At 41.9% G+C, this 17,025-nt stretch overlaps 2 protein-coding genes across 4 annotated transcripts; both read left to right on the forward strand.

Moving 5' to 3' along the window:
- The first annotated feature begins 5,569 nt into the window (after positions 1-5,569).
- Positions 5,570-10,673, forward strand: LOC147847744 (uncharacterized). 3 transcript variants are annotated; one of them, XM_087338872.1, is made up of 7 exons: positions 5,570-6,214; positions 7,121-7,198; positions 7,895-8,129; positions 9,280-9,355; positions 9,490-9,631; positions 9,718-9,996; positions 10,312-10,673. In XM_087338872.1, the coding sequence occupies exons 1-7, from the start codon at positions 5,603-5,605 to the stop codon at positions 10,504-10,506; spliced, it is 1,617 nt and encodes a 538-aa protein (XP_087194998.1). In that variant the 5' UTR covers positions 5,570-5,602; the 3' UTR covers positions 10,507-10,673. The 3 variants fall into 3 exon arrangements, with proteins under 3 accessions (XP_087194998.1, XP_087194999.1, XP_087195000.1); XM_087338873.1 differs by having other exon boundaries at positions 9,490-9,610; XM_087338874.1 differs by having other exon boundaries at positions 5,893-6,083.
- A 1,125-nt stretch (positions 10,674-11,798) lies between these two features.
- Positions 11,799-15,118, forward strand: LOC147847745 (uncharacterized). Its single transcript, XM_087338871.1, has 3 exons — positions 11,799-12,005; positions 13,112-13,536; positions 14,279-15,118. The coding sequence occupies exons 1-3, from the start codon at positions 11,841-11,843 to the stop codon at positions 14,718-14,720; spliced, it is 1,032 nt and encodes a 343-aa protein (XP_087194997.1). The 5' UTR covers positions 11,799-11,840; the 3' UTR covers positions 14,721-15,118.
- The last annotated feature ends 1,907 nt before the right edge of the window (positions 15,119-17,025 follow it).

Consider the following 17,025-nt stretch of genomic DNA (forward strand, 5'->3'; position numbering starts at 1 on the left):
GCAGTCGTCGATGTGCGTCGCCACGAATCGCCGGCATCCGTCCGGCCCGATCGTCTCGTCCTTTTCTTCCACCGGGCATCCCTTGATCGGGATGTCGTCCAGAAACGGCATGGTGATGTCCGGGATACAGTCCCTCAGAACCTTGTTCATCGCATTCACCATGTGGGCCACCGAGTTGGTCCCTCCTTGCGGCAGTGTACACATCCGAACTAGGCCGAGGGGAGTTCGCATCGTCGTAATGTCTCTGCTCTCCACGGCTAGCTGGAACTGGTCGTACCCTGAGTATAGATCCCCGACCGAGTAAATTGACCTTCCGGCGAAGGCCTCCGCGAACTCGTCTATGGTCGGTCCGATCCCTGCGTTCCGAATGGTCACTCGATTGACCGGCTGCAGGTCCTGGATGAAGCGCAACGAACCGTTTTTCTTCGGTACGGTAAACCATCGATTTGAATATGGGGCGCTCGACGGCTCGAGAATTCCCATATCAACTTTCTGCCTCAGCAGCTCCATCAACTTCGGGATGTGAGCTCTCGGAACCGGAATTGGCTTGAGATTCCATGGTACATGCGGTACCGTGAATATCACCATCGGCTCCACGATCGTCGGGTCAACGCACCCGATTTCCTCCGGCGAGAATGCGAAGGCTTTCCCGTGCCTTCCGAGCATTCTCCGAAACCGGTCTTCCTCCGCCGGCAGTAGGAACCCGCCCCCACCTATTTTGAGCTCTCGGAGCGTCTCGTCGGTGAAGGTGTGCCCTATGCAGGCCGGATCTCGTAGACTAGGGTCCGATGCAACCCCTTTGACTCTCGACGCACTGTCCTCCGGTAAGGGTGCCGCGACTGGCCTTACCTTCCGGTCCACAGTCTTGTACTTGGTGCTTACGTGGGCCGTCCGAACTGACTCGAGCCCTCGACCGAAGTCCGCGATGACTTCGTACATCTCCTCGGAACACACCGGTATCGTCCGGTCTTCGTTAAGGCCTTCTTCGACTACCTTTCCCAGCATTCCCAAGGTGTCGCCGAATGAGACCGCCTCCACGGCTCCGTTGATTTCCTCGTCCGGGCCGAGAACTCCGCACGCTCGAAGTCTCCCCTCCGCCTTTGTCTTCTCTCGGCCGCCGATGCCGACTATCTTACACGCTCCGCTGTCGGAGAACAAAAATTCCCTACCTATGGTACAAGGTTTCTTCGGTTTTATCGTACAGGTGTGGGGTTTTCCCAGGGTGTCCGGACTGTCGCGGCCCCACGCCTTGGCAGCCCTCTCTAAAAATCCTCTCGGTTATCGGAACCGAGGGAGTCGCGGTTACGCTCGTGGTTCGGCCTAACCGTCAAAAACTGGACCGAATGGCACCCGTCCTGGCTCTTGACCCGCGCATAGGCCGAACCGTTGTCCAGCACCTTGGTCTCCATTCGAGCCGCCGTGATGTACGGCTCTCCCAGTATGACGGGGTGCGATGACGACTCCTGCACGAAGAAGTGCTGGTCTATCTCGACATCGCCGATCTTGACCCGTACATTCGGGCAGGCCCCGTGAAGTTCCTCGGTGGCGCGCGTCGCTGCCCTTATCTTCCACCCGTGCTTGGTGTTGATCGGCCATTTGCCCTTCTTATAGAAGTCCATGGACATCAGGTTGATTTCCGATCCGTGGTCCACCAAAGCTACTACCGGTTCCTGGACATCGCCGATCTTTACCGGGGTTTCCGTGGTCGCTCGGGCCCAGTGTGGCCGCGAATAGTGGCTCTCCGCCCACTCGTCTTCCAGCGCCATGTCGTCCAGGTGCATCGTCCGCACTTCCACCGGTCTTTCCGGTTCTGCCTCCGTTGACAGCCTCTTCCGTTTCACCAAGTCCACGATGGAGTCGTGGAACTCCTTCTTGGCGATTCCCAGCACCTCCCGTAGCGACAGCTCCACCTTGCTGTCGAGAATCCGTTCCTCCAGGACCTTTCGTAAGTCCGTGGTTCTTTCTATCTCCGTCCCCAGACGGTATCCGCCCTTCTGGGGTTTATCTTGCGTACCGGCCCCGCCGGCTTCGTCCCGTCGTGGCCCGGACCGGGTCTCGTATCGTTGTGAGGGCCCGGTCGTCCCGGGTTTCCCCACCCGCTTCTCTTCTACCAGAGCCTCGTAGTTCCGGCAAGCGGCTTCCACGAAGCCCGTCTTTTCCTTGACCGGGTCGCTCCACCCGGTCATCTCCCGTACCCGTTTCTCCGCACGGTCCGATTCCTCCCTTTTAAGCCCTGCACCGGCAAAGCCTTCCAGCATCGTCGGCCAGAATCCGGCTTTGCTTTCCTTTCGGGCCTCGCCGCCCCCGACTCGAATACCGGCCGACGCCGAGTAGTGGACGGTTTCCGCATGTCGGGCCGCCGCCTCTTCCATCAACCTCTTCATTCCGCCTCGCCCGTCGTTTCGGTTTAGGGCCCTTCTCGTGTCGTTGGCGTGAACCCGGCCTTCCCATAGGTACACCACCCGGTTCCTCAGCGCCTCTGCGAAATCGCCGCAGTCTTTCCGGATGTGGCCGACCCCGTCGCACCACATGCACCTGTTCCCTGCCGCCGGCCGTCGGTCACGAGCCGGTTCGCCACCTTCCCTTCGGGCTTGCGTGATTTGGAGGTCCTTTACCGCCCTCGTCAGTTCCTCCAACGCAGCCCCTCCAGTCGAGCCTCTGATCACGCCGGTCGGAGCTGAACCGGATTCCAGCCACTCCCGAGTCTCTTCCCTTCGCACCGGCTGCGCCGGCTCGAGTTTCCTCGCCGCGACTGAGCCCGACCCGGTTGCTCTGTCATCCTCCCATTCTCGTCGTTTGTCGAAACGGCCGCAGGCTCTCTTGACCGCCGCCCAGTCGGCCGTCAGCCCGTCTTCGGTTTCTAGCAGGGCGCCCACGTGACTCCGATCCCTCTCGTCAACCGATCTGACGAACAGCAGGACCCGGCTTGTATCCAGGACCATCCTGTCAAGCGCCGAAAGGCGCGCGAAGTTCTCCTCGAACTCCCGGAGGAGTGCCGACGCGTTTCTTCCTTTCCCGGGAGACTCCACCCACTCCATGAAGCTTCGCTTCGAAAGCCGGAGCGCGTCGTCCAGTCCGTATTTTTCCAGGAGCCGACCTTCGAACTCCTCCCAGGTACGGCTCTCCGCCCGCACCTCGAGCACCTCCGCGTGGATGCTCGGCATCGCCACTCGGGGAAAACCGGCAAGACGCCTGTCTTCCGGAATGTCCCGCATTAACATTTCCGCACCGTAGGACGCCAGGTACTTCGTGGCATCCTTTCCGGTGAATCGACCGATCGTTCCGACGACCGCCTCAATAGCTCTATCGAGGGCGCCGGTGCCCTCGCGCGCGCTTACAATCCGATCCATGGCCGAAGCCATGGCCTCTGCGAGATCCGACCCCCTCATCTTCTGCTCTTCTGCCGCCTCTTTCACGTCGGGTTCACCAAGATGTCGGGATATTATGCAAGTGCGTGTGGAATCGAGGCGGGACCGCGGGGGTCTCGAACCAAAGAGCAAGCGAGGGAGGGGAAAGAGAGAGAACCGGCTACGCAGGACCGGGGGTACACAGGGACACGGCCCTTCAGCACGGAGAACACGAACAGACACCGACACAGACAGATGCGAATGGCTAAATGTGTATATTAAGAAAAACGGCTAACACGACTACAACCCTCGACGGGGCACAGGTTGGTTACGACCGAACAGGCCGGCGAATAGATGCCGATGCCTGTTCACTTCGACGCTCAAAGGGGCTGTAGCTGGTCGGAGGTGCTGCCGGAAGCACTCGGGCGTTCCTCGAAAACAGCGCGAGCCTCCTCGGAACCCTGCACGGAAAGCTATGGAGCTCAAGAAGGAAGGAAACAGAGAGCGAAGCGTCCCGAAACGGTCCGGCAGCACTTCGTCCTCTCTGCGCGAGATATCTCTGCAACAGCTCTTTCCCGCTCCTTATATAGGCCGACGAGCAGGCCGTCCTGTCAGCTTTATTCCCTGTCCCTTTTGGACAGGGATCCGCTCCGTTTTTCACGCATCCGCGTAGTTACGCCGCCGACTCGTACAGTTCGCGCGGTCTTTGTCTCCTCTTGAGTTAGGGCCCGTTCCTGCCGATTATCCTCCTAATTCGCTTCTATGTACTACTTGGAGCGTGCGCGCGTGAAGAACCAGTTCCCACGCCTTGGTGCGCCGATTCCGCCTATGGACGGTTTTCTTCACGACAACGTGCGTAATAACGCGACAACGTGATTAATAACATACGCCAACCTTAAGACATAAATCACACTATTAGTCAAAATGGTTTTTGTTTTACAAATGTCGAGCCAACTTTTTCAAATAATGCCACGGATACGATGGCTTTTATAGCGGACCGCCGAGACTGCGACTACTATCGACGACTACGATGCTTCAGTGTTGAATTAGTGTCTTCGGGTTGCTCCGTACTCCCTTCGATTGGTTGGTAAGCAAGGCAATCGAATCCCTTCACAAAGTTGTCCACGAGTAACTAGCTTGGTGATGATGAAGACCACGACAACCTCCTGAGAAGAAGATGAGGCACCGAAGAAGAAGTGACGGAAATAATAAAATATATAGAATAACTCCTTAATTCGCGATGCCAAGAGATTCGATCTCTGCACCCTCTCTACATAGTCAATGGGTGACTATGTACAAATTATATTTCAAATTATCCTACTTTGATATACAGAGTCTGCGTTTCCCCTACTTTTGTCATGTCCCCCACGTTTTCTAGCTTCAAGCAATGCCACATCATGACAACATTTGGAAAATGATCTGCTTTGTTCTCTAGGCACATGTTGGTATATATGCGTTTTTCTATTCTCCAAGCATACGTTAGTAATTGCTTTGTCCTGGTCTAATTTGTTCTTTGCGCACACGCAAGCATATTATTATATATGCTCTATTTTGGTCTTAGAAGACGTTAATATATCTTTCTTTCTTTCTTTCTCTTCTACTTTGCCTCGTCCTCTCTTGATGATAAGTAAAGAGTTCACGAAAAACGGGCTCAACTCAAGCATAGTACGTTATATACTCGAATGCATTGGCAAACATTCATTTTCATACAAATGCAAACAAATGCGTAGGTTATCAAAACATTCTTATGTTTTTATTTTTTAAAAACACTTTTTACCTTAAAAAAAATTTACCTTATAATAAATAATGAATACAAAAGTATGGTATTTACTATACCCCGAAGGAAGGATTAAAGCATTCACGAATGCGAATGAAGAATGCACGTATGGTTCAAACTTCATACAATGGGCCGCGCTCAAAGTGTGTAATGATATGAGTTAGTTGGAGAAATTAAGCATAAAAATAAATACGAATAAATCGACGAATACAAATAAATACGAATAAATCGACGAATACAAATAAATACGAATAAATCGACGAATACAAATAAATATGAATAAATCGACGAATACAAATACATATGAATAAACCGACGAATACAAATACATACGAATATTTCGACGAATACAAATAAATACGAATACATAGAAGAAAGAAAGAAAGAAAGAGAAAAGAAAAGAAAAGAAGCGCGAGCAGAGCAGAAGAGAAGAGAAGAGAAGAGAAGAGAAGCAGCGCAGGGTCTGTGCTCTGCAGACATGACGCGCGTCAAGGTCAAGGTCCTGTCCACAGGATTGCACATCTTTGATCCTCCTTGCCATGTCCCATCCGAAGACGACGACGTGGATGGAGCAGGAGCAGAAGCAGAAGCAGAAGAAGAAGAAGAAGAAGAAGACGAAACGATCAATCACAAGAAGAGGAAGCGGGGCCTCGGTGGTACCGATGTTGCCGGATACGCGTTTTATAGGCCTGATTATTGCAGTGATTCTGCGCAAGGGACGTCCTCTAGTGATGAAGACGAAGGAGAAGTGCCGAAACTCAATGTAAGGTCTTCTTCGACGTCTCTTCTCCAAAGAGGTGTTGTTGGCTATGATGAGCGGGATGCAATCTCAGGGGTTCATTCTCATCAGAGAAGTGGTATTCGTTTAAAAGTGAAGTCATGGAAACCTCCTCCTGATGGTGGCAGTGGCAGTGATGATTCCGTGGGGGATCGATCTTGGAGCAACGATCTCTACAAAGGTATGCATTATTCAAAGAAGAAAATTTGTATAGAAGCGCCTCCTTATTATAATGCAAAATCAAAGGAACAAGGATCTAATCCTTACCGACGCCACGAGATTAACATGGAGGAGCTGAGAAGTGCACTTACGGTAAGAAGAAAAATATGCTCTAATTGCAAAACCTTTTTTTTTTCTTTTACTTTCTCTCAATAGATCCGGAGGTCACTGTTTCTTTAATGTAATTTGTTTTTGTAGGCATATATTTTAATCTAATCACAAAGAAGCCCTTTCTTTTCAATTGATTAGAACCAAAAATCAATTTTCACTTTTTATATGTTGATTTTGCTCTAAATAGCAGAAAATAGAACTTTTGATGAGAACTTAGCATTTTCGAAAATATGAATTGGTTTTCTTTCATATATGCTGATTTTGCTCTAAATCACCTAAAGGCAAAACATGTTTTATTTACCCAATCAATAGTAAGTATTGTCAAACATGAACTGGTTTCATGCATGCAAATGATGCTCTAAGCACAAAAGCAGCCTTTTGTTTTTCAACTGGCTGAATCTTTATCATTTACTATAAGGACTAGTTTTATGTATATAAATGATGATCTATGTAAGTCACAACCAAATCTGTTTCTTTTTGGGATTCCAGAGTTTGCATTTTTTTAAAATAAAACGTGTTTAATGAAACTCCATACAAATCGAATATAAGGAAGCTTTTTGAATATGAACTGAATTTTATGTGCACAAATTTACAGAATCCTATCTTTCTATAGAAAGAAAGATATATTAACGTCTTTTAAGGGGCCAAAATGGCCTATAAGACCAAACAAGAGATTACATCTGAAGAGAAACAGATAAAATTGTTTGAAACTTCTTGTACTAAGAACAACAATCTTCTGATTGCCATTCTTTTCATATTTTAACAGGGGAAAATGCATTAACCCCATTCTTTGTGTGTCCTGTTCTGTAATGAAAGAATTTTGAAAATTTGCCAATGTCAGAGAGGTTTGAAATAATCTTGGAACAATAAATTGCTTCATGTTCGCAGGTTGTGACGAAAATTATGAGGATGGAAGCAGCAGAACCTTTCAATTTCCCCGTGGATCCTGTGGCTCTTGGAATTCCGGTATGGAAAAGAATCTAATATAGTGATTAAAATATGAATTTGTGATTAAGTTCAAGGAATGTGACATGGTACTGAAAGTATCAGTGAGGCATAATTATGGGATTGAGTATATTAATCCAATACACATTCCAGGTGAAAATATTTTTTTGTTGAAGATGAATTATACTGGAGTTTAACGAATGGGATGTTCTGCCTGAAACAACGTTGATGAATAGTTAAGGGATGGATTGCATTAATCCAATAGAGAAGTTCTGGTATGAAATGGATCTCATGTCTATGATTGAAGATGAATAATGGTCAAGTTTAATAAATGTTGGTAGAAATGCTGGATAATTTGGGAAACATTACGTAAATCTGATGCAAAGGCACACATACTCAGTCTAAGAAATTCCTGTATGAAAGGAATCTCAATGATTGAGAATTGTGCTCAACGTCAGTGAATGTGATATGGGGCCAAAAAGAATTCCATTGTGAAAGAATTGTAATGTCAATGATTGAGCATTGTGTTTACGTTTATTTAATGGGATATGATGCAGGGAGTAGGATTGATGAATGTCAAGGATGAACCTTAATTAAGGGGCACATAAATCTAATTAGATGTACACATGTAGTCACACTGATGAATAACATATATTTGAAGTTTAAATTGGCCTTTATTTTGCAGTCTTTGATTATAATTTTTGTGAATATTTTCAGGACTACTTTCATGTTGTGAAGAAGCCCATGGATCTAGGTACCATATGTAAAAATCTGGAAAGAGGTACAAAATATCGGAACTCAGGAGACGTGTACAAGGATGTTCAGCTTGTATGGGAAAATTGCCGCAGCTACAATCAGAAAGGAGATCCTATTCTGGAACTTTTGGCTAGAGTGAAGAAGAATTTTACAAAGTACTGGACAGCTGCAGGCTTATCCACTGAAAAGTACCAAGGTTTTTATCCCACTGTATGCTTTTGTATTTTGAAATTTGTGGTCTGTTTGTCTTTTGGTGCAAAGAAAATACTGTAATTCTAGGGTTGATGAATACTGACTTTATATATGAAAACCTAAATAATTCTTGTAAGTGTACATTATAAGTAGTACAATTGTTATTTATGATGAGCGGCGTGTATGAATTACAATGTTTGCATGGAGCAAGGGACAATATGAGAGAGAGTGGGACATAGAGCCAGTTATATGGAGGAAAGGTAGAAGAGGACAGATGCCTCTATTTGTAGCTATCCCAAGGCCTGACAAAAATTACTCAATGAAGTACTTGAGATTTACCATGCTGAGTATTTTTCGAACACAAATGTTGGAAATGCATGAGCAAGACATTGCAAAAAATTATGTGACAGCTACTTTAGAATCAAAGATTAAATTTGGCTGATATTGATTCTGTTCCTAATACTCACTTCAGAATGGGAGAGATTGTATCAGTATCACTAGCAATCGGATTGTTTGTCTCCTAATTTCTCCACATATTATTTTATAAAAGATATTAATAACATATCGCCTTCTTATTAATTAATAAATGTTAATAAATTGAATCAAAACAATAAACAATAAAAGCAATTAAAAAGTAATAATGAACAGAAAATAATATCAAAACAGAAGAAAATGCATTCTGATTTCTCCCACAGACCTTGAAGGGAAGCAGTGGTATACCAAGTGAATGGAAGCAGGGTTTCGTCAAATTGTATTGACTAAGGATATAGGAAAGCATTCCATGGCTGAAAGATATATTACAAGAGGCTATTGAGAAGAATTTTTTCACAATTACAAGGTCCTGATCGGGTATAGGCAGCATTAGGAGTTTATAAGATGATTTGTTATTACTTTCATTTGTGCTTTTTCTGATAGACTTTTCTATGCTGGCACTAAGAGTCTGTAGGTGCATTGGTCTGGTATAGGCATTAAGAGAGATGGAAGCATGAGAAAGCTCTTTCATTTCTACTCTGCATTTTGAAGATATTCTTTAGAGTTTCTGCTAAAATTCTTAAAAGTGCAAGCGCTAAATCTCTCTATTTACCTAAGTTGTTTCTCCAAATATCATGAAGCTATTTTAATATTGTGCAAAACATGTCACTCTTATGATGCAGAACCTGATGAAGAAGAACAGTCAGAGTTGGACAGAATTTTAGCAGCTACATTTGGAAAGCATCGGCGAATCGCAGGGTTAGTTACGAAATGAATTTCTAAGTTTTCATGATGGTTGATAAGTTTATAATTGTAACATAATTAACGAAAGTTTTCATGTTAGCTGAGAAGGTTATCAGTGTTTGTTTAACACAGCAGATCATATGCTGCAGGACAGGGCATCATAAAACAGACTGTGCATGCGTTGTATGTGCGGGTGTAAGACGAAAGCTTGCTCGAGATGGAAAACTCAGTGGTCTCGGTACTAAACCAGAAGCTGTTTTTTACTCAAAAGCAAGAGGATTAAAAGGAGAGGTGCATGAAGATTCAGTTTAGTTTGGAACATGTTTATTTTCCTTACCATTTAGTTTTTAATAAACTAACTGGTGCAATCACAACAGCCAAGCATAGATGGGCCAGGAACCGCCGAAGAGGGGAAACTTCATATGGATAAAACTGAAATAGATAGTGAACCTGGAGGAGAGTTTCCAAATGCTATGTTATATTTCAGGGCTGCCAAAGAAGAAGCATCATCTGACCAGATCATAGGGAGTGAATATGTAAAAGATTTCGACATGGGGTATTCTCCAGATGAGGATATGGAGGACATCAGATATGTATGTGAAAATGGTGAATACCTTGCAGATGAGCAGATATATAGAGACGTAGAATCTTCAGAGGTATTTGAAAATTTATTTGCTTGCTTTTCTTCCCTCTTAGCAATAATGGTATGGATACTAAGCCTTATATATCAGAAACCCTAAACTGTCGAAAAATTCTTAATAATTTTTCCATAGACCAAGAATCAATACCCTAGAAAATTTGTGTCAAATTCTTGATCTTGTTGTTTTTTGTGGCATAAACTCTAAACCATATGAAACAAATTCATAAGTTTGTTGATTTTTGTGTCATATACCATAATAGACCCTAAACCTGAAATCTTAAAACCCTAAATCACATGTCTGTTATTAACTTTTTGTTGGTTTTTGTGTCAGGGGGGTGTTAGATATTACCGTGCAAGTTATGAAATGCCGCTTCGCACCATTCATCCTTCTGTACTCCACCTGAGTCAAAGACTATTTGGAGCTAGCTCTCTTTGGAATGCTGGATACCATTCGAAAAGCTCTTTAGAGAATCCTATTCTCAAAACTGTCTCTGTTCTCTTGAGAACCAAGGGTGCTGGGTGCTGATCAATTGATTGTGTATGTTATATTGTCACAGAATTGTGTGAAATTAGTCTCTCAAAAAACCATGCAAATTCTGTGGATCATGGTCTAGATGGGTTTGCTTTGAATGCAGAGTGTAAAGATATCCAGTTCTCATTCAGATTCACCCAATTGGATTTCTGCAGTAGTTTGACATCTCTATGCTACAAATTCTTTGAGGGTGTGCTTCATGTCAGAGTGTCCCTTCTTTTTTGAAATATATGATGAATGAGGATAAGTAACCTCCCACCTTTTTGTACAGAACCAACCTATCCTTTCTTTTCTCAAGATAATGTTCCATTGTCTCGGCACACTTATTATAACATAGTCATGAATGATATGCAATATATGCATCTTCATAGAATGATTTTGTGTCATTTCCCCACACCATATCTCTCTATTTGTGTCCATTACAAATTTTCTGCGTAGCTATATCTTGTTGGTATATGATTGGGACAAGTGTTTTGAGGTAACCATATTGAGGAGAAGTACTTGATCTTGCACCGAGGAACAGATTCGAAAAAAACTGTTCAGCTGTGTTCCAACTTCCAAGGGAGGAAGTTTGTAAAATGTTTGTAACACGTTCGAAAAAGCTGTAAGCTACTATTGACTAGGGTTTTCGGCTTGATTATGACACATTTTTCCTTGTGGCCACGAACATATTTCTCCTTGTAGGGAAAAGTTTATTGAATCAAATGATGAAAGAATTTAACCTGGTATCGCAAATTTCTTACAGCTACCTATGGTTTTGTTTGGGTGCCAAAATGTCAAATGGCTTAGTTCTTATAATTGGTGAGAAAACCTGCGACAATTGCTTCACGTTGTATGATAATGATTGAATAACGGAAAGTGGATGATGATTGAACCTTATGATGTTACTAAGGAAATGCCTACAATTCGATTTAATCAACGATCTCAGTAAATTTCTACTACAATGAAGTGAAATCATTCAGCATAATGAGAAGATTGTGTGTGCTCTGGAAAAAAAAGAAAAAGAAATGTCACACACCATGCAAAGCAGTTTGTGGGGAACCTATACATTACATAAATCATAAATGCAAGTAATTCAGTTTGTCTCCATTTTCAAACAATTAGGTCAAGAGCTGGCAATGGGGCCACGTGGCGGTGACGAGGCGTCGACGTGGCGGTGACGTGGCGGTGACGTGTTGTCCTTCTAGAAAGTTCGGTTTTTTCTGCTTCTTCTTCTTCTTCTTCTTTCTTCACGAGACTGTCACTCTTTTCTCTCTTCTTTGTCTCCATTTTCTCTGTCTGTTTCTCGTTCGTGATTCTCCTGCGTTCCTGCCTGTCTGTGCCTGGCCATGGGAGTAGACTACTACAGAGTTCTGAAGGTCGACAAGTCTGCGAGCGATGACGACCTGAAGAAGGCGTACCGGAAGCTCGCCATGAAATGGCACCCTGACAAGAACCCTAACAACAAGAAAGAAGCCGAAGCTAAATTCAAACAAATCTCTGAAGCTTACGAGGTAAGTTTTCCTTCTTCCACATTCGATTCTCTCTCTCTCTCTCTCTCTGTCAGCTTATTTGTTGCTTCTTCTATTTTTCCCGCCTTTTTATGCTTCTTCTGTGTTTATCAAGCCTTAAAGATATGCCGGTTCTCTTCGTTTTCTTCTTATTGTTTTGCTCCATGCTGTTAAGTTTTTCTCGCTTTGTTTCATGCCGTTTCTGTGTTTTAACGTTTCGTTTAGAGTTTTGTTTTGCCATTTTTGATAGCCTGTATTTTCTTCATTTTGTAATTGGTTTATAACCGTGGGGAAGGTTTCCATAGAAATGGAAGTTTTGATTTCCTTACTGATAAATATGGTGTAGTGCATTGAAAGGAATCTCTAATTTTCGGTGTTTTCTTCATCTTTTTCTTCTTTTCTCGAAAATTGCGGCAATTTTTGGCTATTTGAAGTTTCTGTTTGGATGTAGGTACCTCGAATCTTTGATAATCGAAGAGAAGTAGGATGTTTCGTATTGAAAGGAAGCTTAAGGTTTTCTTACCATCTCAATTCGTTTTTCTTTTGAAGATTTTTGCTTACTAGACTTTTAGTTTAACCTGGTTTTGTAGATTTTCTTAATCCTCTTTCTTTCTCCATGTTTTTTCTTTATTGGTGTTTTCCCCTTTATAAGCCTTTTTAAGCTTTACTGGCTTTTGCATGAAATGTTTTCTGTGTTGGCTCTTAAGTTGGGATTTCATAAATGTTTTATAGCTATCTTATATTCTTAATTTTGGCCATAGTTGTTTATATTTAGAGATTAGACTTCAGGTGTTTTTGCATATGGGGATGCGATATTTCACTGGCGTTTCTCTGTTTCTTATTTTTTCTTTGTTTTTAACGTTTCTTTTCTGTTTATCTTATTTATTTGATTTCGTGTGTAGTCTATCGCTGATTGGATTGTGATGAGAATGCAACACCACTTTTCTGGAAGTTTGCTATTATAGTAGTCCCTATATTTTTCATCATTCGATGGTTTTGTCTTTTGGTTTACATGCTATCTTTTTTCTCCTTTGGAATATAGTATTATATCGCTAGAGTCTGGATTGTGCATATAATTTGAAGCAGGTTGGAATTCTGGATGATTTCAGGTGCTGAGTGATCCCCAGAAACGAACCGTGTATGATCAATTTGGTGAAGAAGGATTGAAAGGGCAAGTTCCACCAGAGGCATCTGGACAAACCTTTGCCAATGGAGGAAATACATATAGGTTTAACCCTAGGAATGCAGAGGATATCTTTGCAGAGTTCTTTGGAGAGTCGAGCCCATTTGCAGGGATGGCTGGGATGGGGAACAAAGGAGGTCGATCTAACAACCCTTTTGGAGATAGTATGTTTGGTGGTTTTGGAGGTGAATCAGTGTTTCGATCCTTCAATGATGCCTCTGGAGGTGGGCCTTCTTCTGGACCTCGGAAAGCACCCCCTGTGGAGAATAAGCTTCATTGCACCTTGGAAGAGATATACAGTGGATCGACAAGAAAGATGAAGATATCAAGAAATGTTGTCGATGCATCTGGGTATGTGTTTCACATTGTTTTTTGTATGTTTCATATTATTCTGTTGTTAATTTGTTTGTTAAAATTTTGGCATGCGACTCATTAGCTTGTTAATATTGTCATGAGATTTATGAGCTTGTTGTTAATGTGCTTGTTCTTTACTTGTTAAATGTGTGGTACTATTGTGTTGTTTATGTGTTCTTGTACATATGGTGGTGAGATTTTACATCCTTGTGTGTATGCTTGTTCAATAATGATCTTATGATCATTTATTTGTTTATAAACTTATTGATTATCTGCTGCTTGTTTACACATTGCTTGATTTTTCTTGCTACTTTTCGCATTCATATTATGCTTCCAGCAAGATTGGAATTGATCATTTTATGCATTCATATTATGCTTCCAGCAAGATTGGAGTTGATCATTTTATGCATTCATATTATGCTTCCAGCAAGATTGGAGTTGATCATTTTATGCATTCATATTATGCTTCCTTATGATCGTGTATAGTTTCAGAAAAGTTGATAACTTTTTTATGTTCTTGTGCATATATCTGTGTTTTATGGGATTGTTACTCTGTTTAGAAGCTTGCTGCTTTATGTACTTGTTCTTATGCATATTTATATTTTTGTTCATATGCCTGTAAATTACAAGCTTGCTACGATTGTTATGTTTGTGATTGCATTCACTTTATTGAATATGTGGTGGTTATTATATTTTTGTTCATGAATTTGTTGTTTATGAGTTGATTTTATACATGCAGCAAGATTGTGCCAGTTGAGGAAATTCTCGCCATTGAAGTGAAGCCTGGGTGGAAGAAAGGCACAAAAATCACTTTTCCAGAGAAAGGAAATGGTCAACCAAATGTAGTCCCTGCAGATCTGGTCTTTATTATAGACGAAAAACCTCATGATATGTTTAAACGAGATGGAAATGATCTTATCTATACCAGTAAGATCACTCTAGTGGATGCATTAACTGGTTGTACTGTGACTATCCAGACGCTTGATGGGAGGACATTGACTATCAGTTGTAATGAAATTATAACTCCGGGCTATGAGAAGATCGTGCTCAAGGAAGGGATGCCTATCGCAAAGGAACCAGGAAAGAGAGGTAATCTTAGAATCAAATTTGACATCAAGTTTCCTTCAAGATTGTCGCCAGAGCAAAAGGCAGGTGTGAAGAGGTTGTTAGGAGGGGGTTAAGAGCGTTTACGTTGAGCAGCCTTTGTGCCAAAGGCTGATTTTGAAGCTCTGAGCTGTTACTCCAACGATTTATTGATTGGTTGATTGATACATTTGAAGACGTGTAATCCAATTGCAAGAGCTCTTCATTTATCATCTAATCAGATTCTCCTTTGTTATCTACAAATTGACGAGGCTGATCCAGGAGTATTGAACAATGTTGTACCTTGATGTCTAGTTTACTCATGGAAGTGAAAACGAGTAATTACTTCTTGTTTGGAATATTTCAGATTTTGTCAAGCGTTTCCATGAAGGCTATGTTTCATGGCTGTTCGCCTCTCAATGTTGTTACATTACTATGAAGTGTCATTATTATGGGCCTTCCAGCTGTGGGTTTTTAATACATTCAGCTGTTGCAATTGAACTATCTATGTATAGTTTTAAAACATGAAGCAATTTGTTTCAATAACTTGGAAATAGTTCAATGATGTTTGGAGGTGGCCTGAGAAATCATGTTTCGCGCAGAAGATGCCCATGGCGTTAGGACTTTGATAGTATTTGGTTTCATACTTATTGTTTGTGTTTAGTTTCTTTTATGCATTCAAGGATTATACATGTAACTGCACATATGTTTTGCTTACTGTTTGTTCTCATGGTTGTGTGTATGGGTACAATCCTATTCACTTGTTTTTGTTGGAATGTTGTCCCTATCAGAGAATGGCTATCAAGGGTGTCAATAATTTTGATTAGTTAATGTTTCTCTTCTCATTGCTTATTAAAGCTGGCTAGAAAATACGTTCACATGAATAGTCAATGTGAGGAAATCAATAGTCCTCTCATAGTTTCCCTCTCTTATTCATATTATGCAATGAAGTTGATTGTCGTAGTGAATAGTCTTGCAAACAATGGCATTTGTTTCCTTATTCGTTGGTGATATAACTGTATTTTGATTTGAAATGGAGTCTTGGTAGATTTCTATGCAATCAACTACCCAAATGTGGGAAGACTTTGTGCTATTGTGTAGTGATTGTCCTTTTCAGAGGTTTAGGTTAGGTTTGATGGTCTGCTAGCACTTTTATATATAATGATATATGTATAACTTTTTGAAGCTAATGGAGTAGAGAAGCTCGAGCCTACTTCATAATTTGGTTAAAGAGTAAATATCGTAATTGAAAATTACAGTTAGTTACCTTGGATGGCCATGTTTCAATCTAATACATCCCTTCTTCTATAATTATACAATTTGTCATCCATATTGAAGAAGAAGTGCTTTCTAATTGCTTTCCCTAGACACATCATGTGGTTCTATTTTCTAAACATAAAGGTTTTATTATTTTATAAAATACTATTGATAGTATTTATCAATCTAAGGATGCATGTTGTTGGGAATGGGGGAGGGCTACTTTTTTAGCCATCAACAATCCTTTTTATGGAGCCCTCGGTGGTTACGAATATGTCTTCTTGCACATATTTAAATAGTTGCATGAGAATTTGGGGGTTTTAGCACATACATGCAACGTAGTTTTTGAGCTACAATCAAATTAAAAGTACATATATGTATTATTAACTAGTCCTAATGTGGGCCAAGCTTTATATTTGTTGCAATTATTTGTCTTTGTAGGCAATACATAACTAAAAAATAACAACAAAGTTATTACCTAAATTGTTTGTTGTATGTCTTTCCCAGCTTGGGACTATTGCAAATGTAGAGCATGTCATTTATATCCCAATCACACAAACCATCTTGAGCATTTATGCACATGGGTATGCTAGTAAATCATTGGTTTGTGCTCCATATATTAATGGGCTTAAGGATGGCTTAGATGACATTTAACCTTTTCAATTGTTATTGGTGCCAAGGATGAGATATTTGAATTGGATCTCAAGTTGAATTATGTTCTCGTTGTTGGAAAAACCACCAAAAAATAGCTTTTATGGCTAGCTCATATGTTTGTTGTTCTAGGGGCACTTCAAGTTATTTTTAAAGAACTACTAAAAGAGTAAACATCATGCATGATATGAGAATTAGGGAGTGGCGGAGATGAAAATTGTTGAGGGCTAAGGTAAATGATTCATCATAGTTTACACATTTTTGCTACTCATTACCAATATGTCGAATTAAAAAAGCATATATAGGAACATGAGGGTTGGTGTTATTCAACTAGTAAAGCAAAATAGTAGTGGTAAAAAAAGTATTGGCAATGTAGACCAAACATGTAGCCCATGCTTTTGCGAAGCCAACATATCCACTACCTACCTATAAAAATTATTCATTTTTTTGTTTTCGTTGAGACCCCATGAGAGGAAAACTAATGGTCCATGGAAT

The sequence above is a fragment of the Azolla caroliniana genome, unplaced genomic scaffold (assembly GCF_043228905.1).
Source record: "Azolla caroliniana isolate FFs.n. ecotype wild unplaced genomic scaffold, voAzoCaro1.0.p SCAF_711, whole genome shotgun sequence".
Classification (NCBI taxonomy): Eukaryota; Viridiplantae; Streptophyta; class Polypodiopsida; order Salviniales; family Salviniaceae; genus Azolla; species Azolla caroliniana.